We start from the raw sequence: 25,038 nt of genomic DNA, 5'->3' as shown, positions 1-25,038 counted from the left end.
GGTGTGCAGTGTCCTGGTTCCTCAGGGTACAGAAGAGCTATTACCTGTTACTCTGGATTCTTTCTTTCTAAGTAGGGTGATCATATAATCTATGGTGGAAACTAAGACACTTAAAAGTGAATGATGGCTTAAATATAATTTGAATTATACAATTTTTGAAGTATTCATTGATGAACAAATTGCTTTTGTTATATTGGTGGATTAATAAAATAAAAAACTATTTTCAACAAATTTTGGGGAAAAAAACAACACAAATCTATGTATATCAAAGCAAAAGTTAATATCTTTACACTGATTATCTGATCATTAAAAAAAAATAACATAAGCAGAATTATTTTTCTTGGAACATATTCACATTTCCTAGCCATTTCTGTCCCAAAACAGGTCACTGGTGTTTTTCTGAAGAATGCATTGAAAGATATGTTATTAACTTTTTTCTCAAAGTTGCCTGTAATCTTCTTCAAAGTTGCATTTTATAGTTAATAAGTTTGAAATTGTTGATAATATTCTCTGAAGACCATATATGTTTGTTAAATTTTAGCATTTTTTGTTGAGATGTAATTCATATAACATAATATCCATCATTTTAAAGTGTACAATTCAGTGTTTTTTAGTATATTAACTATGTTGAACAATCATCACCACTATCTAATTTGCATCAACCCCAAAAGAAACCCTGTGCCAATTAGCAGTTAGTACCAATTTTGCTGTCTCCCCAGCCTTTGGCAACCACTAATGTTATTTCGTACCTATGGATTTGCCTATCCTGGACATTTTATAAAAATGGAATCATACCATATGTGGTCTTTTGTGTCTGTCTACTTTCACTTAGCATAAGGTTCATCCATGTTGTAGCATTTAACAATACTTATTATTGTTAATATTCCATTGTATGGATATACCACATTTAGTTTATCCACTCCAGTTGATGGACATTTGGATTGTTTCTACATTTTGGCTATTATGAATAATGCTACTGTGAACATTTGTGTATAAATTTTTACATGAATATATGTTTGCAGTTCTCCTAGGTATACACCTAGGAGTATAATTGCTGGGTCATATAGTAACTCTATATTGAACTTTTTGAGGAACTGCCACATGGTTTCCCACAGTGGCTGCACCATTTTACATCCCCACCAATAATGCATGAGGCTTCAGATTTCTCCACATCACATCCTCATCAGCACTTGTTATTGTCTGTTATTTTTGTTATATCTAGTGTGTGGAGTGGGTAAAGTGAAATATCATTGTGGTTTTGATTTGCATTTCCCTAATTCTGATGATGTTGAGCATCTTTTCATGTGCTCAACATCACGTCTTTTCTGGAGAAATGTCTGTTAACCTTTTGCCAATTTTGAAACTGGGTTATTTGTTGTTTTATTGTTTAGTTATGAGTCCTTTATATATTATGGATGCAAGACCCTTATCAGATGATTTGCAAATACTATCCGCATTCTGTGGGTTGTCTTTTCACTTTCTTAATAGTGTCTTTTGAAACCACAAAAGTTTTTAATTTTGATGAATCCAGTTTATCTATTTTTTTGTTCGATTGCTTGTGCATTTGGTGTCATATCTAAGAAATCATTGCCTAATCTAAGGTCATGCAGATTTTTCACCTATATTTCCTTCTAAGAGTTTTATACTTTTACCTCTGAATAATACTTTATTAAAAGGTGAAAATTCCAGGACATATGCAAAAAGATGTGATACCAGGACAAGCATATATTGAGGTTGTCCTTGGCAAACCAAGGATATATGGTCACCCTACCTCTGATGGACTGGGGGAGAGAGGCAGCTGGGGCAAGGGTTGATCAAATTCATTTCTCTCCTTTACGTTTATTCAAAGACCTGAAAGGACTCAACATTTCTTTGATGCCAAATGGGATCTAGACTGAGTTCCATGGGGGTACAGTGGCTTTCTTTAATCTTTTATGTAATCTATAAAGAGATCTTCACCCCCAGGCTGGGAATCCTGAAAAAGGGGGTTACGTGGAAATGGAAGTGAGAACATGCCTAAAATCTACTTCAAATTTTTATTCAAAAATGGATACCCCAGCTCTTGAGAGTTAGTAACATTGCCTCTTTTCATGGTCCCTTCAGCCCTAGGGATTGGTGGCAGCTTGGGTTCATGTTACTGCCAATCTATGGGGTGCATTAATGTACCCTGTTAGGCTCCTCAGCCTTCATCAACTTGATAATCAATTCCCTGTACCAAATTCTCTCATTTGAAATGTCTGGGGTGCTTTCTCTTTTCTTGACTGAACCTTGATTGATTCAGAGCTCTTCTCTATTTTCTTTCTGTCCTAATCTTTAGGTGCTTAATGTTGCCCACTTCATTCCATTATGGTAATCTACTTAGGGTTACTGTGCTATCCCTTCCTGGGTTTTCTGTATTTTATATACCCTGTCCTCTATCTTCTATCAAAACTTGCCACATCAATATTCCATTACATTGTTTTCCAAGAAGACAGCTAGCTATTTGACCTACAGCTGTGCCAAGGTGTTAGGCATGATAGTGGATTACTGTGTATCCTTCTCAGGAATATTTAAACTTTGCATAGAAATGTATGGCAATATGATGCTTTACTCAAAAGAAAGAGTCCCAATGTTAGAATTTTAGGCTTTTCCCTAGGAACTCCTAAAATTTCACCAAGTGTGTGGTGCTTACATTAAGTCGGTCCTTTCTGCTGAGAGACTATCATTTTCTCTAACGGACCAGAATTTGGGCAGCCAGAAATGAAACAAGATGGGCTCAGAGAGACCATAGATTGGAAATAGCAGGAAATTTTCTGTTATTTGTTTTTCTGAAGTGGGCTTCCAAGCAAGGTCTGCTGATCAGCAGAATAGCTAAGTCCTGTTCTCTAGGGGTAAAATTGTAGCATGGAGGAGGAATTTGGGTTAATGGCTCGGGAGAGGGCAGGGATGGTCAGATGGAGAAATGACAGGGCAGGCAATTGTGTTTGAGCTCCAAAGCAATCAGGTTCTAGTTCTTGTAGGGAACAAGGATAGAAACAGAGGAAGCAGAGGGGAAGCAGAAGCAAGTGCGCAGCTTTGTGACTCCTCAACTGCTTCAAGACAGCCTGAGATAGGACTTGCTACAACCTGAGAACAACAGAAACTACTGTTTACCTGGGCAGGTGACAATGACCACACCCCTTTATATGAAGCCTTGGCTGCCTCCCTCCAGGATCAGCCTGCCCTTAAACAGTCATCCAGAAATTCCCCAGGGAAAGGAGTAATGTCAAATAAAGTTACCTACAGTGAGGGATTCTTCCAAAACCCGAAAAGCCATTACCCAAAATAGGCATCCAACATAGTCATTTATGACTTGCCATAAATACCAGCACTAGCAATATTATCTTCATATGAGGAGTTGACTTCATAGTGCTTTAGAAAGTTACAGCATTATAAATATCTATGAATATGTTATTTCATCTGCTTCATAATTTGTCTGCTCCAACAGAGTTCTGGCCAATTTTAGAAGTTTCCATGTAAATATATGAATATAGTGGTAACAAGATAATGAAAACAGAACAAAATGAGGTCAAGTATCACATTTTATCCACAAACATTATGATAGAATGAAATTGTTTAATGGGTGACTAAAGTAAGTTGTGTGTGTGTGTGTGTGTGTGTGTGTGTGGTGGAAGTGGAGTGGGGGGAAATGATGTGTGTATAGCCACCAGGCTAAAAGAAAGGATGCCTAAATAGGGAATGCAAGGAGCAGACGTCTTTAGAACCTCTATTTTCCCCCCCTCTGGTTAATGGTGTTCATCTTTAGAAATGATTTGGTGGTGACCTAACAGACTAGACTCAGCACATTTATGTACATATAAATTTAAACTGGCACTTTAACAGTAACAAAAAATATTACTTTATAACATTCAGTGCCCTGTGACACATCTGGAAGTGTGCCATTAAAGGAAATTAATTCTGAAATGGAGTTGGTTCCCATCTATTGTCACTAAAAGTCATTTAGGTGGAAATGAACAGTGTGGGGTTGACTCTGTGAAGGTGTTAATTAAGGGAGCAAATAAAGAAATGGGTTAACAATTATTGCTCATGCCAGTTTCCTGAAAAAATATGCCTGGGGTCTAATCTGTGATTCTCTCTTCTTTCTTTGAGTTTGGAATCCTCTCCTGCTCCCAGTTACTTTTCCAGCTACTTGAGATTCTCTGGGGAACCTTATTGATGGCTTTGGTTCCCAGGTATGCTACAGGTTTGGAGCTGGCAGATTTCAGGTTGAGGAGTTTCAAGTTCAATACCCAGGAGACACATCGGAGGGTTCAGCTGCTGTTTGAATGTCCATGTTGTATAGGTAAATTGGTGACAGGGTAGATAAAAAACCACTGCTTAGTGGTTTGCTGGCAACTGATTTCCTCCAGACTTCCTCTCAAAGGCTCAAAGTGAACTCAATAATATTATTTCTAGGAAGGAGTGGAAGTAAAGGTGGTAAGAGTATTGATTTGAGACTAGGAGAGATGCCTAGGTCTGGAAAACTTGGTTCTTCCTCCTCCTGAGACTTTTGTTTATAAGGGCAGGAGATGTGGCTTTAGAGAGCAGGTATCTGCCATGTAATCTGCTTTGGAAGTAAGCGGCAACAAAGGGGGAATGAAAAAAAAATCTAATTTACCATTTAGTCTAAAAGAAAACAAAACTATAACTTATATCTCACCAATTCTTTAAGTTTATTTTTATTTTTTATTTTTTGTAATGTGGTAGCTCCAGGACCACTTTGGATAGTGAATACCAGTGACCAACACCTTTTAAGTGCCTCCTGCCTGAGTGTTTGTTCTCTCTTGTCCTGGTTTCAGTGGAAACTCAGCAACCTCTGGGCCCTTTTACAAAGCATAATTGGGGGCTTACAAAGAAAGAAGATGGAGTTAAGAGCATTCACAAGTAAATTCACCCAACAACTGCTATAAGGGGTGTAGGTAAGCACACACCAGATATTCAGGAAGGTTTGAAGGCTGAACTGAGATGCAGTGAGCTTATTATAGAACCTGGTGGAGCTCAAGGAACCTTTTCTGAGGTAAACATCCTTATTCAAATGCCACAGACACACTGTTTCCCTCAACAGAGAGACTTGAGGCCCAGCAGTTTTTATGCTAGAGCAAAAGATCTGGGTCAGAATCAAAGTTTTAAAGACTTTTTATTGAAGAAGTTAAAAGATTCATTGGCCAGCAGCCAAGTGTAGTCTGATTTGTTTGCATTTCCTCTGGGAACTCACAGGCAAGCAAGGAATTGGCCAGCCACGACTGTGAGGGTTACTCACTCCCCTGTGGGCCTTTTCTCCCTGGGCATTTACAAGGTGGGGGAGAGAGCCAGGGGAACCCTTTCCTCACAAAGGCCCAGTTCAGCAGCCCAGTCAAGCTGCAGTTCTCTTCAGGGTAAAGAAGCCTGCAGTCTCCCCTCCCATCAACCCAGTGTTTATTAGTCCACAAGTGAGACCAACATCACTCAGAGGGTGAGAGGCAGTGAGGGGAGAGATGGGAGGCGACATGTCACCACTTCTCTCTACCAGTCATGGTCGGAGGACCTGCTCCAGGCTCAGAGGCATCAAGCATGCATGCTCATGGGCTGGTTTTCCTTGTTCAAGTTCTTGCAGATGTTAAGTTTTGCCAAGAATCTTTCAAACAACCCTACTGTCCATAGTTAACTCAGAGAGCTTGGGGGAAATTTGTTGACAGAATTTAACTTTAAAAAAATGAAAAAAAAACAAACAAACCCAAAACTTGGTATGGTTTTGGGGTTTAGAAAAGAAGGTGCTGGTATATCCACACGTGTGTACATACTCACACACACACACACACACAGAGCATGAAGATCCCTCTCTTTTTCTCAGGAATTTGATCACATTGGTAGAAAATTAGGCAAAAATGTAACAGGATATATGACTGCAAGAAGATGGAGGAGGAGTTGAGAGATTTAAAGAGGTGGGTCCCTGGTTCTCTGGGACCAATAAATCCTGACATGTGGCTGATGCCCCTTGCTGAGGAATTCATGACCTCTTCAATAGTCTGAACACCCAGATAGGGGTTGGAACAGGAAAACTGGAGGTCCTACTTATATAGATGTGCTAGGGCATGGGGTGAACAGACAGGGGACCCAAGGGTGAATGTGCCAAGGAGGATTCTGGGAAGGAAGTGGAGTAAGAAGCAACAGGAAATGTGTTTCCCCTCCTAGAATAACAATCGCACTGGCAGAATTTGTCTTACATAACTATTTTGGAACTCCGGAGTTTATTGAATAAGGCTTGTCACTTCCAGGGGAAGGCTTGGAAGGTTAATTTTGGTCAATTTCAGCTCTTAGCACAGTAGTAGCTACCCATTCCCTATCCCCAGCCACGTGGCAGGCAGCTGTGCGCATACCCCTGTAGCATCTTACGCACAGCTTGCAGGAACCAAGGTGGGCAAAAAGGACCCTGTCTTCCAAATATCGGGGATCTATGCTCTGATCACTGATTGCTCCTTCTGATCACAGAGGTGCAGGTGATCATTGTCGTACCTCCCACCATTGCTGTAAGTCCCTCATCTTCCAGCTGATGTGACTTCTAGGGGATTTAGAGAACTGGCACTTTCCCCTCTTTATATTTCTCTTTTTTCCTTTTTGAGAGCCAGGTATCAAAGACAAGGACATTCAAAATCACCTTCATATATGGGGAAAATTAGAAAGTGACTAAGCATGCCCAGGGAAAAGTGCAAGCTCAGAAAGGACCTGAGAATACCTTAGATTTATAGCTCAGGCTTGGCACAGAGACAGCCTATGACAATAAAACAACAACAACAACAAAAACAACAAAATCCAGCAAACTCTGGGAAAGGGGAAAACCTGATTTACAAAGTTAACACATTATTAGATTCAAATGTCCAGTTTTCAACAAAAAATCATCATCCAAGGATCCTATATCTGGCTAAACTTTCCTTTAGAAGTGAGGGAGAAATTAAGACGTTCCCAGAAAAACAAAAGCTAAGGGAGTTTGTTACCACTAGACCTGCTCTGGAAGAAATGTTCAAGGGAGTCCTGCAGGGTGAAATTAAAAGACACTAGGCAGGGCTTCCCTGGTGGCACAGTGGTTAAGAATACGCCTGCCAATGCAGGGGACACAGGTTCGAGCCCTGGACTGGGAAGATCCCACATGCCGCGGAGCAACTAAGCCCGTGCGCCGCAACTACTGAGCCTGCGCTCTAGAGCCCGCGAGCCACAATTACTGAAGCCCATGTGCTTCAGTAAGCCCCTGTTGCTCCGCAACAAGAGAAGCCACCGCAATGAGAAGCCCGCGCACTGCAATGAAGAGTAGCCCCTGCTCACTGCAACTAAAGAAAGCCCACACACAGCAACGAAGACCCAAGGCAGCCAAAAAAAAAAAAAAAAAAGAAAGACACTAGGCAGTAACTTGAAGCTGTATGAAGAAGTAACGATCTCAAAAGCAGTAAATACATGGGCAATTATAAAAGCTAATATTAACGTAACAATAATTTGTAACTCCGCTTTTTGTTTTCTACATGACTTAAGGACTAGTACATTTAAAAGAATTATTTATTTATGTTTTGGGGGACACAATGCATAAAGATGTCATTTTATGACATCAACAACTGAAAGGGGTGGGGTCAGAGCTGTAAAGGAGCAGAGTTTTTGTATGTTATTGAAGTTAAACTGGTATAAATTCAAATTAGAGCATTATAACTTTAGGATGTCAAATGTAATCCCCAGGGTAACCACAAAGAAAATAGTTATACACAAAAGGAAATGAGAAAGAATTTTAACATTTCACTACAAAATATCAGCTAAACACAAAAGAAGAAAGAAATGCAGGAAATGAGGGACAAAAAGCTATAAGGCATATAGAAAACAAATAGCAAAAGGACAGAAGTAAGTCCCTCCTTGTCAGTAACTACTTTAAATGTAAATAGATTAAACTCTCCAATCAAAAGACAGAGATTGGCAGAATGGACAAAAACACATGATCCAACTATATGCTGTTTACAGAAGACTCACTTCAGATCCAAAGACACAAATACGTTGAAAGTGAAAGGATGGAAAAAGATACTTCATGCAAATAGGAACCAAAACAGAGCAGGAGTGGCTATACTAATATCAGACAAAATAGATTTCAAACCCAAAAATGTTACAAGAGACAAAGAAGGACATTGTATATTGATAAAAGGTTCAATACAGCAAGAAGATATGACAATTATAAACATTTATGAACTTAATAGCAGACCATCAAAAGCCATGAAGCAAAACCTGATAGAATCAAAGAGAGAAATAGATGGTTCTACAATACTATTTGGAGACTTCCGTACCCACTCTTCCTTACACTTAGCTGAATCTGCCCCCCTTCCCCCCATGCAGAGGCTGATGAGGCTTGTCTTCAACACAGAGGATGCTTGAGGCTCAACCTGGTTCAGCATAATGAGTCTTAGTCATGGGTGTCATCAGGATTTGTTTGCTCTGAATCTACAATCATAGGGCAATTCCAATATTGAGAAATTATTGTTTATGATATTTGGTGGGGGAGGGGCGAGCCACTTTTATATTGCTAGTAAGGTGACTTGGGGTTGGGAGGTGATAGCTAAAGGGTACCAGGTTTCTTTTTGAGGTGATGAAAATGTTGTAAAATTGACTGTGGTTATGGTTGCACAAAACTGTGAATATACCCAAAGCCACTGAATTCTATACTTTAAATAGGTGAATTGTATGTTACGTGAATTATATTTCAATAAAGCTATTTTTAAAAAGGTGAGTTCACAGACTTAGAGAACGAACTTATGGTTACCAGTGGGGAAGGGTGGGAGGGAGGGATAGACTGGGAGTTTGGGATTGACATTTACACACTGCTATATTTAAAATAAAATGCCTAAAAAAATAAATAAATAAAAATAAAAAGGTGAGTTCGCAACACCAAGGTGCATGGAATATACTGGGTGAAGATATGTATTAAAGATGATTCAAACAATGCAGGGGAAGGTTTTGAGAATTCCATAAAATGTCCCATTTGTTGGGGGAATGGCTTTATTAATATATTTTAAAATACTGATAGTTTCCCATGATATTTGACTCAAATCGGTAATGACTTATTCATGACTTTGCATATTACCCTGTTATCTCTACAGAGATACATTACTGGAGTTGGACACATTTCAGCTTGAAATGTATGTCTCAGTAAAAGGTCAGTCCTAACATTGAATAGCAGTGGGCCCCTGCTAAGCTGGTGACTGGCTGACTACCTGGGCCCACATTGTGCAGTTCACTGGTCTTTGTGGTTTTTACCTTGCATTTTCTGGCTTAAAGCTTTTCCCTTCTGAAATCACAAATTTAGATCTACAGTCAAAAATCTTTTTTTTAAATTGAAGTGTAGTTGATTTACAGTATTGTGTTAGTTTCAGGTGTACAGCACAGTGATTCAGTTTTGTTTGTTTTGCAGATTATATTCCATTATAGGTTATTACAAGATATTGAATATAATTCCCTGTGGTATACAGTAAGTCCTTGTTCCTTATCTATTTTATGTATAGTAGTTTGTATCTGTTAAACCCATACCCCTAATTTGTCCCTCCCACCCTCCCTCTCCCCTTTGGTAACCATAAATTTGTTTTCTATGTCTGTGAGTCTGTTTCTGTTTTGTATATACATTCATTTGTATTATTTTTAAAAATTTTATTTTTTAATTTATTTTTATTTTTGGCTGCATTGGGTCTTTGTTGCTGCGCGCGGGCTTTCTTTAGTTGCAGAGAGTGGGGGCTACTCTTCCTTGTGGTGTTGCGCGGGGTTCTCATTGTGGTGGCTTCTCTTGTTGCGGAGCACGGGCTCTAGGTGTGCAGGCTTCAGTAGTTGTGGCTTGCGGGCTCTAGAGCGCTGGCTCAGTAGTTGTGGCGCACGGGCTTAGTTGCTCCGCGGCATGTGGGATCTTCCCAGACCAGGGCTGGAACCCATGTCCCCTGCATTGGCAGGCGGATCCTTAACCACTGCGCCACCAGGGAAGCCCTGTATTATTTTTTAGATTCCACATATGAGTGGTATCATATAGTATTTGTCTTTCTCTGTTGACTTATTTCACTAAGCATAATATTCTCTAGGTCCATTAACCCCTAGTTGGCCTCATCATTTGCAAATATTTTCTCCTATTCTGTAGGTTGTCTTTTCATTTTGTTGAAGGTTTCCTTTGCTGTGCAAAAGCTTATAAGTTTAATTATGTCCCACTTGTTTATTTTTGCTTTTATTTCTTTTGCCTTGGGAGACTGATCTAAGAAAATATTGCTACAATTTATGTCAGAGAATGTTTTGCCTATGTTCTCTTTTAGGAGTTTTATGGTGTCGTGTCTTATATTTAGGTCTTTAAACCATTTTGAGTTTATTTTTGTATATAGCTTGAGGGAGTGTTCTAATTTCATTGATTTACACGTAGCTGTCCAGTTTTCCCAACACCACTTGTTGAAGAGACTGTGTTTTCTCCATTGTATATTCTTCTCTCCTTTGTCGTAGATTAATTGACCGTAGGTATGTGGGTTTATTTCTGGGTTCTCTATTTTATTCCATTGAACTGTATGTCTGTTTTTGTGCCAGTACCACACTGTTTTGATTACTGTAGCTTTGTAGTATAGTCTGATGTCTGGAAGGGGTTGGCCTCCAGCTTTGTTCTTTTTCCTCAGGATTGCTTTGGCAATTCTGGGCCTTTGTGGTTCTATATAAATTTCAGGATTATTTATTCTAGTTCTGTGAAAAATGTTACGGGTATTTTGATAGGGATTGCATTAACTCTGTAGATTGCTTTTGGTAGTATGGCCATTTAAACAATATTAATTCTTCCAATCCAAGAGCATGGACTATCTTTCCATTTCTTTGAATTGTCTTCAATTTTCTTTCTTTTTTTTAAATTAGTTAATTTTTTTTTTATTTCTTGGTTTCCTTTTTTTTTATATAAATTTATTTATTTTATTTATTTATTTTTGGCTGTGTTGGGTCTTCATTGCTGCGCGTGGGCTTTCTCTAGTTGTGGCAAGCGGGGACTACTCTTTGTTGCGGTGCGTGGGCTTCTCATTGCAGTGGCTTCTCTCGTTGTGGAGCACGGACTCTAGACACGTGGCCTTCAGTAGTTGTGGCACACGGGCTCAGTAGTTGTGGCTCATGGGCTCTAGAGCACAGGCTCAGTAGTTGTGGCTCACGGGCTTAGTTGCTCCACGGCATGTGGGATCTTCCCGGACGAGGGATGGAACCCATGTCCCCTGAATTGGCAGGCGGATTCTCAACCACCACGCCACCAGGGAAAACCCTCTTTCTTTTTTAAATTTTTATTGGAGTGTAGTTGATTTACAATATTGTGTTAGTTGTCTTGAATTTTCTTGATCAGTGTTTTATAGTTTTCAGCATATAGGTCTTTTGCCTCCTTGGTTAGGTTTATTCCTAGGTTTTTTGTTTGTCTGTTTTTGTTTTTGTTTTTACTTTCTATGCTCAAAGATCTTGAAGGGAATCATTGAGGTGTCATTTCTCAGTCCATTTGGAAGTATTGCTTCATTTGAATAATGAATAGCTTCACTTCTAAGAAACATACAATATAGAAATGCGCAGAGCTTCTTCCCTCTTTTGATGCTCGGAATGTGAAATTTTGGAACTGGAAGGATTCTTAGAGACCTTGTGCAACTCTCTGTTTTTACAGTTGAGGAAACTGAGGCCCAGAGAAGTGAAGTATTGATATAAGGAAATCACCAGGTATTGGGCAAGCTGAGACTAAACCTCCTGACTCATGGCTTGTTTCATATTCTATACCTTCTGCTGCTTATGAAAGCTGAAAAGAAAATAAAACCCAAAATACTCATCTCCCTGGTCTCCCCAAACCCAAACTCAACATCCTGTTTCTAAAATCAAGTTGTGACTGTTTCTGAATCACAGAGCAGGGGTAGCCCCATCCTATCACTAAGGAAGTATGACTCTCTCAGCAGGGAAGCTGCTGCTCTGACAGGTGGAAGGACCCCACTTACCCCCCAGGGACCAGCCCACAAGCTCTTCCTTCACAAGTGACAGAGGCTGGAAGAGTGCTCTCTCCCTCCATAAAGTAGGCTAATTGCGGCTTCCTTGCTAGCCTCCGCACTCGCTCTGTGCCAAGCTCTGGCTCCCACCCAGCTCCTCCTTAAGGCGAAGCCAAACCCCAGACTCCCTTGTCCCAGGAGCTGGTCCAGAAAGGCCTTAGAGTCAGCAAGAGGAGCTCTGTACCACAGCCTGGGGGACCCTGGCTGCCCAAGCTCCAGCTTCCTGGGTGAGTGGCCAGAGCTCTCCTCTGTAGAGACCTGCCCCAGCTCAGCAAAGAAAGGACAAGGTAGGGAAAGGACAGGTTAGTAGTGTCACTGAGGAATATATGAATATACCACTATACCAATATAATGAGAATATACCAGTGCTGGAGGTAAGGTGTGAAAGAGAGCTTGCTCTGGCTGACCACTCCTTCTTCTGACACTGGGAGGAATTCTGAGTGCCACGTGCCTGAAGTTCAGACAAGAAATAAGCTCCTGGGATCCTGGGACCACACAACTGACGCCTGGGCCTCTGCACTCCAACAGGTGCCGCTGGATTGGGAGAGTATGAGCAGGTGCAGGTGACTTTTCTTCACAAGGAGGTTTTGCAAGTTTTCTCCACTCTTCCCTTCCTTGGGAGGAGTAGTGCCTGGTGTGTCCAGTGATGGCCTCTCTTGTGCTTTGAGATTTATTATCAGAATTGCCAGGATGGGTTGGTCAATTCTTTGATTACTTATGGTAGCTTTTTCTGGACAGTTTTCAAAGGGAAGGCAGGACATGTGGGATCCCACCTCTTTCTGTAGAAGGCCTATGTGTCCCCCAGACACAGGTTCACCCCTCAACCTTTGAGCCCCAAAAAATGAGTCACCGTCAAGGGCAGGGTGACACTCATTCATTCTCTGCAAGCCTATACTTTCATATGTTGTAGCAACATTTCTCAAAATGAAGAACTCATGGATGCCCAAGCTATGCCTGCAGACCCCTAGGGGATGCCCAGGCCTAGTTAGAGAAACGCATTAAGTTAAATTCTTTTCTTTTCTTGATCAATCAGAATGAACAACACTGTAAACACAAAGAGAAACTCGGACCCTGAAGACAGATGGCACCACGTGGCTATAAGGTAGTCATCCGTATGTGACTCAGAAGGTACTGAGGCTGATTTTGATTTTTTTAAAAAAAATATTTATTTATTTGGTTGCGCTGGGTCTTAGTTGCGGCACGTGCGATCTTCTTTGCTGCGTGCAGGATCTTTGTTGCAGTATGCGGGATCTTTAGTAGCGGCATGCGGGGTCTAGTTCCCTGACCAGGGATCGAACCCGGACCCCCTGCATTGGGAGCGCAGAGTCTTAACTGCTGGACTACCAGGGAAGTCCCTGATTTTGATTTTTTTTTTTTTAAAGTTGTCAGAATGAAACAAAAATTTAAAAACTCCTTTTAGAACTCATGGACTTTAACCCACTCCAGCTCACCCCTGCTCCCCCAGAACTTTCAGGGATTTCCAGATGCCATTTTGAGGAACAGGATTGTAGAAGAGTCTTTCCCCTATCAAGCAAGGCCTCCCTCTAAGGAAAGAGCAAGAGGTGGCCTGGTTTGAGCTGTGGCCCTAGAGCAGGATCACACTAAACAAAGGAAACCCACTGACCACACAGTTCTGAGTTGGGAGGGCCTTGGAAACCCTTTCTTCAAAGGCCATCTGATTCATGACTCTATTGTCAACATCCCATTCCACTCCTGGACAGTTCCTGCTAATGCAATGTCTTCGCAGCCGGAGTTGGCTGATCTAGAATTTTCACTGATTGGTTTTGCTCTTGACATCTGGGACCATGTTGAATTTTTTTAAAAAGCCCCCAAAATATTGGGGCAGAGTGTGCGTAGGCCTGATTTGAGCTCCTTTCTTTTTTTATATAAATGGATACAAGAAGTTCATTGGAGCAGCCAATGAATGTACTGATTTGCTTCTGAAAAATGTACAGATGGGTGAGATGGGAGTTTGGAGGAGAAGTACAGATGGCGAAGTCTTTTCATTTGGATTTGTCACTGAGCAGAGACCTGGAGTTGCTGAGGGTGTCAAGACTCACAAATGCAAACACAGGGAAGAAGAGTGATAACAGACACATGGCAGGCACAGCCAGCAGGGAATGTGTTTCTGTAGGGTTCAGACACACGAAGAAGGACACAACCAGGGGTGGGGTGGAAACTTCAGCACAAGTCCCTGGTGTCCTCCCCTGGGGACAGAGCTGAGTGCTCAGGGATGGTGGAAGACTCAGTGATGTTTCCAGATGAAACTGCTCCTGCCACCCCGCCAACCCTTAAAGAGTGGGTCCTGTCTCTGCCCTTGGCTTGCTGAGCCAGGCATTGCTCTCTGAAGTTTGCGTGGGGCTTGAGCAAGTGAGTGTTTTAGTACTCTTGCTTCTTTTGAAATCGGTTTTCTTTAAGGTGCCACCTGCATGTGGATATTGTAACTTTGCTTTTGTGGGTTCTCACTATCGAAAAGGTAGTACAGAGTTCTAAGCACAAACGTACATCTACAGAGTCTTATTTTTATAAGCATCTGCTGGCCTCTGTCACATTGTTTTCAACCAAAACAGCTTTTTAGGGGCACTAAGTGACGTGGTTAGAGTCTTCAGGATAAACCAATAATGAGATTCCTTGGCCACTAGATTGTTATGTAAAATATTTGAAATTTGTAAGCTTTTCTGTTGGCCCATGAAACTCAGTCATCACTTGAATTTACATGCCAGCGGTATATTTGAAAGGCATACACGGGATAGGTGTTGACTTTTTAGAGGCGTGGTGGGTTACTTGTGCCTGGGTAACCCAGGTTTCCTTGGCTACTGTTGATAAGACGGAGACACACCCGGCTGGTCTCGCGGTAGAGCGCCCTTTGGCTGCCTCAGTGGGGAAGCCTAAGGTGGTAGAACGTTTTGGTCCACACCGTCATTGCACCCCATTCCTTCAGCGGCTCGAGGCTCAGAACCTCCCACTGTGCTGTGACCTGTGGAGAGGGGAGAACCCGCAATCCTCTTTGGCTGGGGATCCTGCCTTCTTCCCTGCTGTGTCTCAGATGGACAGGAGACAGTTCCACCCATTCCTTTGGCAGGGCTGAGTTCTCTGGGTAGGTCCACCTACTTAGTGAAAAAAGAACCTGCTTCTAGAACCATCCATCATACTAGAAAGCGGTCCTTCATCAGACAAGTACACCAACACAGGCATTGAGGAGGACTCTGTATGTGAAAATTCGGCTACGGCTGGGCTGCTTGCTGCCTGGTGGCAGGTGGGCAGGTAGGAGCCTGTCGCCCGTAGCTTCCACAGGCACTGCCTAAATGACCAACAACCTCCCCAGCCCAGATGTGCACAGGGCATCACTGTTCCGTCCCCGGGACTGTGAGAAGGGGCTGGGCCATGTTTGTCAAACATGGAGACAGGGGCTGACTTAACTATTCCCTATTCCCTACTGGACATCCTTCCTGTGAAGTAATTTTGAATACTGGTGGCTGAAGAACTTAACAGGATACTTTATACTGATGTTGACATGGGAGCCAGTTGGGGCTGACTGGCCACAGCAGGTTCAGTGGCCATCTTTTCACACCCTCCCACAAACCATCTCTTGATGCTCCTGCTAGAGAGAGGCCATGGGGTGGGATGAACCATGGGGCTGAGCTAATATAGTATTTTTGCATTATCATCAGATACAGGAGAAGCATAACAGGACAGGAGGTGATGCTGGAAGGGCAAGTCTCTTAAGGTGGTGTCCTCCAGACAACATTATAAGGCATTAAATATTTTGTGTGAAAGCGAGGCTTTGAGACATTCAGAGAAGGCGGTCACAGTGTCCATGAACTAGCTCCCCACTAACCGGGGGCACAGGCTCCACCCTATACGTGCTCCCCCAGGGGCTACTTTCCCTTAGGGTCTGAGTGCAAAGCTCTTACTCTTCATTGTCTTCTTCCTTTTAATCCCATTATTCCTAACACTGTATCTAACTCCAAGGAATTTGATTTTTGAATCACAACTCCAAAACCTCTTATTTGAAGGGTAATTTCAATTTATTAACAAACCAGAGAAAACAGCACAGAATGACTGTGAAAGACCAAGAAAGACGGATAGGGCTTCATTCTGCCCAACTCTCCTGCGCATGCCAGCATAAACCTTCCCTGTGCCTCCCGGATGGTGCCCCTCAGATGGGGAGAGGCCAGTCCTGCAGGGGCAGGGAGAGCACAGTTCTTCTCTGCTTCTGCATGATGGGTGGGAAACTCTCTCTCCACTCTCCCCCTCCGCCCCCAGAAGGTTTCCCTCTGCAGGACCATAAACCTGCACATCTAAGACCTAAAAAACACAGCTCTTGAAAAACATTTTTCCAATTTGCAGCTATACTTTTTCACACCTTTGGATTCATTTTTATTTTGTTTGAAACAGCACAGCTAGAGACAAATTGCAAACCCAGCCCATTAGAAACTATTGTTCTTTTCTCTGCTGCTTAATAGTCTAGATCCAGGTTGATCCCTGCCACATGCCAAAAAGAAACTAGTAAGACCTTTTATTAGAGTTTTTAAAAGCATGAACATAATCTCATTTGATCCTCACAGCAGCCCTGGGAGGTAGGCAGGTGGGCATGATGGTTCCAGGATCCAGAGGACAAAATTGTAACTGATGGAGCTGGGAACCAAACCCATGTCCTCTGACCCCTGGTCCAGGGCTCCTTCCACTCCACAAGATGAACTGGGCCCACCTAGATGAGCAGAGCAGCTTTTCTGCTTAGAATAGATGAGATGTCCTTTGGGCTTGCAAACAAAGGAGATTTAAGTACAGACCTCAGCAGAGAGCTTAGGTGATAAACACACCTGAGCTCAATCTAGCATCAACATCAGAGGGATGAACAGGACAGAACATGGGCATCTTTGACAAGGGTTTCTTCTTGTTTTCCTGATTCTCACCTGGAACACGCTGGGTGCTGTAACATGAACGCAGCCAAGTCCAGGAGGAGGGAAGGCATTCAGAGGACTTTCTCATCTAGCAATTTATTGATTCCCTCACAAATCCTCTTGAGGTTGGGCCTACAGTCTCCATCCAGGGTATAAAGGGTGGAGAGGAACTCCACATCGGCAAAGTGGTTGAAGACATGGTTGATGCGCCCGTGGGTCCTGGGTGTCAGGTGTCGCTGTACCAGTTCATGCACCAGGTCCTTGCACTCATGTAGGAGCTTGGAGAGCACATTTCTATCAAAGGTGTATTCTACCTCATAGAAGCTGACGATTGTCATGGCGGTCTGGTTCAGTTTCTTCCTGAGCTTCTCCACAATAACAACTTCCTCCTGGCTGAACTGGTTGTTCCGGTAGAGGATCCCAATTTTGATCGCCACCTTGATTAAGTCTTTCATGATCTTGTGGGCTTCCTTCTTGTTGTGTGTGTGCTCTTTGGTGACTTTGTAGAGCTCATCAAAGATCTCGCTGCTGGTGTCATCAATCAGCATGTTGGCCACAGTTTTACTGGCTATTTTGCTCAGAATCTTCTTCTGGGCTTGAAGGGCAAGGTTCTTTGAACTAAAAACATCAGGACCTATGGTAAGAAAAGAAATAGTTATAGAAATACTAGAACTGTTTATTATGTTTCTACCAGTGAAACATACTAACTTGAACTTATGTTCTTACAGCAAAAATTCATGCCTTCATACCCCACGACTCTTTTATGAAATCCCACCCCAGCCTGGTTACTCCACTGTGCTCGCCACATGACATGCTTGTTTACCCTCTTGAACCTTTTAAATTGCGCTCTTTCCTCTCTAGATGTGGTCTCCTCATGTCCGGGCCAAATCTCACGCTTTTGACTTAGTTCATGCAAAAAGCCTCCTTGACTCTATTTGCTCACGAAGAACTCCCTCCAATGATTATTGCACAGGAAACTATTCAGTTTTGCAAATTTACAGGAGGAAATTGTTGCTTAATGATAAGAATGTAGCACCAATGCCAACCCCATTCTTAGGACAGACCTGGGTGGTTGATCATGGTAGTATTTTTTGACTGAGTCTCAGAATTCATATTTCATTGAATCTAAGATGTATTTTTTTTTCATGTTTGATATCTTGGAAATTGGGATGTGTCTTATAGTCACTGTTGCCAGGTGGTAGTTGTGCTGTGGTTGCATTACCTGTGTGTGCATCAGTTTACACAATAGGAGACAGATTTGGAATAAAAGTCATGAGTACTCTTGTAAGAAATGTTGCTCACCAATGTTCTCGATGGCACACAGAACCACATTTTGTGGGAAACACAGACATAAACAATTCCAAGCAAAGATGCTTCAGCTGAGTACAGAAGTACCCTGAATGTGAGGAAGCTTAGAAAAACCAAAGCCACTTTATTTCCCCGTTACTTTCCACTCTATGAATGAATGAGAACAATATATGTTAAAAGAAATAACACTGTGTACAAGTAAGTCTAAAAGGGATCTTTCAATAAGTATAACATAAAAATTCTAAGCAGTAAGAAAGCAATCATTTGCAGTTTAATTGGCAGCATTTTCTTCTTTCTTAAGAGCATAAAAGGCATCTTATAATCGATGGTGTCTTAGATTGGATCGAATACTCCATGAAGTCACCAGTTAGCTGGAACTGATATTTGACAGTCAGCAGTACGTGTGTGCATCGTTCTTATCTTCCCAAGGACATTCAAGTCGCTGGAGGACAGAGACAACATCTCCTACAGCACCTAGCTCAGTTCTGGGCACAGGGATGGAATGGTGTTTGTTAAGTTAAATGCCAGAGTAATACTGCAGAAGAATAAATTTTCCTTTGAGAACTGACGGCTCTAGGATCCCTAGAGTTTTTGTCCAGTGCTCTGTGGCTACATGGAAGTGACAGGCAGCATTGACAGACAGGTGGCCTCACATACTAGCTTTTTTTTTTTAAACTTTGGGTTTATTTATTTATTTATTTATTTATTTATTTATGGCTGTGTTGGGTCTTCGTTTCTGTGCGAGGGCTTTCTCTAGTTGCAGCAAGTGGGGGCCACTCTTCATCGCGGTGCGCGGGCCTCTCATTATCGCGGCCTCTCTTGTTGCGGAGCACAGGCTCCAGACGTGCAGGCTCAGTAATTGTGGCTCACGGGCCTAGTTGCTCCGCAGCATGTGGGATCTTCCCAGACCAGGGCTCGAACCCGTGTCCCCTGCATTGGCAGGCAGACTCTCAACCACTGCGCCACCGGGGAAGCCCCACATACTAGCTTTTGCAATCCTGTCTGGCCCCTCCCCAACTCATATCCTACCCCCTCTGCCCACCTCAGACCCATCCCCTCAGTGGAATGCCATTAATCCCTGGTGCTTAGGTCTTGCAGACACGGACTCAATAAACACTTAAACACAATTCAGACATATGACCCAGCACTTCCTCCACCCACATATCCCCTCATGGACTGACTCCCTCCCTCCCAGCCCAGCCTTGCTCCCTTGGCCCTGGGTCTTTCCAGGACAGCTACTTCTGCTCACGGACCTCTTCCAGCTGTAAGCCGCAGGGTCACGGCCTGGAGTGGGGTCACTAAAGTGGGGTCAGCAGAACTAAAGCAGCAGGCACCACGGGTCTCCCACAGCCCCAGGAAGCTCTCTCCTAAAAGTCTGAGACCATAGACTCTTGAAGCAACTTCGGAGCAAGTGACCCTGATACAGCCAGGACTTTCCCTTCAGCTTCAGTGTGAAGGGAATAAACAGTAATTCTTGACTTTTCCTTACGGTGAGATTTATGCTCTTCCAGAGTTTGAGACAAATAATATTACTGCCCGGTCTGATCATCTACCATGGTCACCCAGACCTTTGTGTAAATAACCTTTGTTCCAAAAACATCAAATTCCTCTTCCCCAAACAAATATTTACCAGCATTAAGGATGTTTAAAAGATTGTGCTGTATGCTTCGAAATCAGTTCCACAGGAGAAACTTAAAGACTTTGAGCTTTGGCCCTGTCACCAAAATAAGTGTATGCCTCCTTAGGTGATTATTTTGATGGGAACAATGGAATCTAGATGGATCTGTTCTGGAATATCAAAAAATGAGTCATTTCTTTGTAGACACAACTCCTAAAAACTGCTTGAGAAGAAGGTATTTGAAGAGGTTCTCTGGAAATGCAGCACACATGCATTTACACAGAAGCAACGGATCAACTGTGTGTCCACTGGAATGTAAGCTCTGTGGGAGCAGGGATATGGGTCCAAGCCCCACTGGACGTCCCAAGCCCAGTGCATTGGTGGCCCATGGCAGCTGTTGTTGAATGAGGAAGCACTGGCTCTGTGCCAGGCACTTCATGGCTTTAACCCTAAGAGCTGGGTGAAGCTGGTGTTTTTAACCAAGGCTTCCCTGCTAGCCGGATTCCAAACCCTGCTCTTTTCACCATCAGCATTCCCAAAAGATTTCTCCAGAGCAGTGGTCATCACACCTTTTGCTCTTACAGCCCCATAAGAATTTTGAAAAGCTAGTACCTCCTTGCATATTTTTTAACTTGACAGCGAGTATTTTTCACCTTATGGGTAAATAGTTAGAATTTCTAAGTAGATTAAATGTCTAGATATTGTAAATATTGATACTTTAAAATCAATGTGTTAAATTATTCTTTTAAAAGTGTCCAATGTACATACCACATACCACAGTGGTACAACATCCATTATTGTCCATTTTAAAATGACAGGAGCAAGCTCTCCTTTAAAAATTAGAGCTGCTGCCATAAACAAGACAAAAAGACAACCCTCAGAATGGGAGAAGATATTTGTAAACGAAGCAACTGACACAAGGATTAATCTCCAAAATAAACAAGCAGCTCATGCAGCTCAATGTCAAAAAAACAAACAACCCAATCCAAAAATGGGCAGAAGACCTAAATGGACATTTCTCCAAAGAAGATACACAGATTGCCAACAAACACATGAAAGGATGCTCAACATCACTAATCATTAGAGAAATGCAAATCAAAACTACAATGAGGTATCACCTCACACCGGTCAGAATGGCCATCATCGAAAAATCTACAAACAATAAATGCTGGAGAGGGTGTGGAGAAAAGGGACCCTCTTGCACTGTTGGTGGGAATGTAAATTGATACAGCCACTATGGAGAACAGTATGGAGGTTCCTTAAAAAACTAAAAATAGAACTACCATACGACCCAGCAATCCCACTATTGGGCATATACCCTGAGAAAACCGTAATTCAAAAAGAGTCATGTACCACAATGTTCACTGCAGCTCTATTTACAACAGCCAGGACATGGAAGCAACCTAAGTGTCCATCGACAGATGAATGGATAAAGAAGATGTGGCACGTATATACAATGGAATATTACTCAGCCATAAAAGGAAACAAAATTGAGTTATTTGTAGTGAGGTGGATGGACCTAGAGACTCATACAGAGTGAAGTAAGTCAGAAAGATAAAAACAAATACCGTATGCTAACACATATATATGGCATCTAAAAAAAAAAAAGGTTCTGAAGAACCTAGGGGCAGGACAGGAATAAAGACGCAGATGTAGAAAATGGACTTGAGGACATGGGGACGGGTAAGGGTAAGCTGGGACGAAGTGAGAGAGTGGTATGGACATATATACGCTACCAAATGTAAATAGATAGCTAGTGGGAAGCAGCCACATAGCACAGGGAGATCAGCTCGGTGCTTTGTGTCCATCTAGAGGGGTGGGATAGGGAGGGTGGGAGGGAGATGCAAGAGGGAGGGGATATGGGGATATATGTATACATATAGCTGATTCACTTTGTTATACAGCAGAAACTAACACACCATTGTAAAGCAATTATACTCCAATAAAGATGTTAAAAAAAAATTAGACTTGCTACATTATTCTTTTTTCTCCTTGAAATTGTATCTCTATTCTATGACATCCAGAAACTTTAACTTAATATCTGTTTTTATGCTTGAAAATGTTTTATTTGATCAATCCGTCATAATTCTCTATAACCAAAGGATCCATACATATTGAAATTTAAATTAAAAGCCGATTCCAGTGATCAAAATCTCCAATCCTTAAAAAAATTCCTTCTGGAGTGAGTTATCATTCTAATTATTTTGGGTACAAGTATTAAACTTTTGATAAATACTAAACATAAAAGATAAAGTTTTATTGGAAATGCACCTCCAAATGAGATGGGTAGGGGCAGGTTATGGTGCTTTGATTAAGAGAGGCATCACCAACACCAAAGCTTCACATCATCCCTTTGTTTGACCAGGTTTTGCAACCCAGGAAAATGTATTTGTCCCAATAAGATTCCTTATGGGTGGGAACCCCATGACTGAAACAGTGGAAAGAAGGAAGGTTCACCACCCTTTGACCTCAGATTGTTGCTCTGACAGATGAATTTAGAAAAGAGTATTGCGGCTTCCTTGGTGGCGCAGTGGTTAAGAATCCACCTGCCAATGCAGGGGACACAGCTTCAAGTCCTGGTCCGGGAAGATCCCACATGCCACGGAGCAACTAAGCCCGTGTGCCACAACTACTGAAGCCTGCGCGCCTAGAGCGTGTGCCCCGCAACAAGAGAAGCCACCGCAATGAGAAGCCCTCGCACCACAACGAAGAGTAGCCCCTGCTCGCCGCAACTAGAGAAAGCCCACACACAGCAACGAAGACCCAACGCGGCCAAAAAAAATAAATAAAATAAATAAATATAAGAAAAGAGTATTGCAGTGAGAAAGAGGAATTGGATTTATAAATCAATTCCCCCAAAACTCTCATCTGCTCATCGCATGGAAAGTCTCTGGTCTCTCCGTGGTGCACACACCAGTTTGAGTCCTGCTCTTCCGTAAGAGCAGCAGCATTCCATGAGATGTTAAGTGGTGTTCTTTGGGGGGTGGGGGTGGGGGAGGGTAGTAAAGAGGTTTTTTTTTTTTAAAGGTTATACTCCATTTATAATTATAAAATATTGGCTATATTCCCCATGTTGTACAATATATCCTTGTAGCTTATTCTATGCATAATAGTTTGTACCTCTGAATTCCCTACCCCTATCTTGCCCCTCCCCTCTTCCCTCTCCCCACTGGTAACCATTAGTCTGTTTTCTATATCTGTGATTCTGCTTCTTTTTTGTTATATTCACTAGTTTGTTGTTGTATGTTTTAGATTACACATATGAGTGATATCATACGGCATTTGTCTTTCCCTGACCGACTTATTTCACTTCTCATAGTACTCTCTGAATAAACTTTCTTGATCAAATAAGTTTGGAAAACACTGGGTTAAGCAACATTAAACAGAATCTTGTAAGACTTTAAAAATATTTCTTTAATTGATTAGGGTGTTTTATCAACTGTCAGAGAGGGGTGGGTATGGTAGGCAGAATCATGGCCCCCAAAGATGTCCACATCCTAGCCCTGGAACCTGTGCGTGTGTTATCTTATCTGGTAAAAGAGACTTTGCAGACATGACTAAGTTAAGGATTTAGGGATGGAGAAATCACCCTGGATTAGCCAGTGAGCCCAATGCAATCACAGGGGTCTTTATCAGTGAAAGAGGGAGAGAGAGTCAGAAAAGGAGATGTGGTGATGGGCGGAGAGGATCAAAGGGATGTAAAATAGCTGGCTTCAAAGATGGAGGAGGGAACCACCAGCCAAGGAATGTAGGCAGCCTCTAGAAGCTGAAAAAGGCAAGGGAACAGATTACCCCCTAGAGCCTCCAGAAAAAATGCAGCCCTGCTGACACAATGATTTTCAGACCTGTATAACTCATTTAGGATTTCTGATCTCCAAAGCTGTGAGATGATAAATTTATGTTGTTTTAAATCACTGAGTTTGTGGTAATTTGTTACAGTAGCTCTAGGAAACTAGTTCAGGCGAGTAGAGTGTGGTAAAGCATTTCCCAATTTTATCTGGTCAGGAAATTCTGGTTTATTCGTTGTTTTTTTTTTTGTTTTTTGGCACACTGCAAGGCGTGTGGGATCTTAGTTCCCCGACCAGGGATTGAACCTGTGGCCCCTGCAGTGGAAGCACGGAGTCTTAACCACTGGACTGTCAGGGAAGTCCCAGAAAACGGTGTTTTTTGAGTACAGTGACCAACTGCCCTGATTTGCCAGGATTGAGGGGTTTCCTGCATGGTGGACTTTCAGGGCTAAAATTGGAAAAGTCCAGGCAAATTGGGACAAGTTGGTCACCCTATTCCTGAGCCACTAGTGATGCATATATCATTGACCTAAAAAATGAAGAACAGGGAAGTAACAAAGGAAAAATTCCAGAGGGAGGAAGATGATACATACCTAATATTGAAGATCCTATCATCTCAGCAGGATAAGCTGTATACTCTTGTTGCCACACTTACCACCCTTCTCTACTTTTTAATTCTAGAGTCAATCTTAACCTTTTTTTTTTTTTTTGTCTCTTTTGGGCCAAGGTTTCTTTTGTCCCTTGGTTGCTGTGCAATTATTGAGCATTTACTATTTGTTCAACTCTGTAAGAAGTGCTATGGGGGACGTCCTCCCCCCTCCCCCCAATATTTAATTGGGTCCTACTCTGAATATGGTCCTGCAGGGAAGCGAGATATAGACAAATGAAACAAAATACTTAAACATGTGAAACAGCCCAAATTGGCATGAGTGAGAACAGCTGGGGGAAGCTCTATGTGCTCTGAAGGTGGACTTGAATGTGGATAGATGGGGATGGCTACAATGTCAGGAAGTGGTTCCTAAGGTTATCCAAACAGGCCAGCAGTTTTCCCCAAATCACAAAGGCCTTGGGTGGTTTCCGTCATATGTTCTCAGCTATTTCTCTTGTAAAAGAACATGTTATTTACCTACAAAGGGACTTGAGGTACAAGCTTCTATGGTGAGGGCTCAGGAGGGTCACAGGTATCAAATCTCTGAAGCCTAACAATCAAGAGGCCAGAGCAGAGGAATTACAGATCATCAAATTATAAGGGAAGCTTTAACAAAAAACAACAAGCAAGTAGATCCCCACACTTACTCCAGACTGTCAGTATTAAAATCTTTAGGAGTAGGGCCAGTAATCACAAGCTCCCTAACATTCAGCATGATTCTGACATGCTGAAGGTAGGACCC

The 25,038-nt window shown here is 42.2% G+C and overlaps 1 protein-coding gene across 2 annotated transcripts in view; it reads right to left on the bottom strand.

Moving 5' to 3' along the window:
- Positions 1-16,073: 16,073 nt before the first annotated feature.
- Positions 16,074-25,038, bottom strand: part of TNFAIP8L3 (TNF alpha induced protein 8 like 3) — a 39,399-nt gene continuing 30,434 nt past the window's right edge. For both annotated transcript variants that reach the window (XM_061182138.1, XM_061182137.1), the window contains one exon: positions 16,074-17,567. In XM_061182138.1, the coding sequence (XP_061038121.1) occupies positions 17,005-17,567 (563 nt within the window). In that variant the 3' untranslated portion in view covers positions 16,074-17,004. The remainder of the gene's footprint in view (positions 17,568-25,038) is intronic.

Source organism: Eubalaena glacialis, chromosome 2 (genome assembly GCF_028564815.1).
Source record: "Eubalaena glacialis isolate mEubGla1 chromosome 2, mEubGla1.1.hap2.+ XY, whole genome shotgun sequence".
NCBI lineage: Eukaryota > Metazoa > Chordata > Mammalia > Artiodactyla > Balaenidae > Eubalaena > Eubalaena glacialis.
The sequence above is the reverse complement of the archived record's forward strand: the minus strand, read 5'-3'. Positions and strand labels throughout refer to the sequence as shown.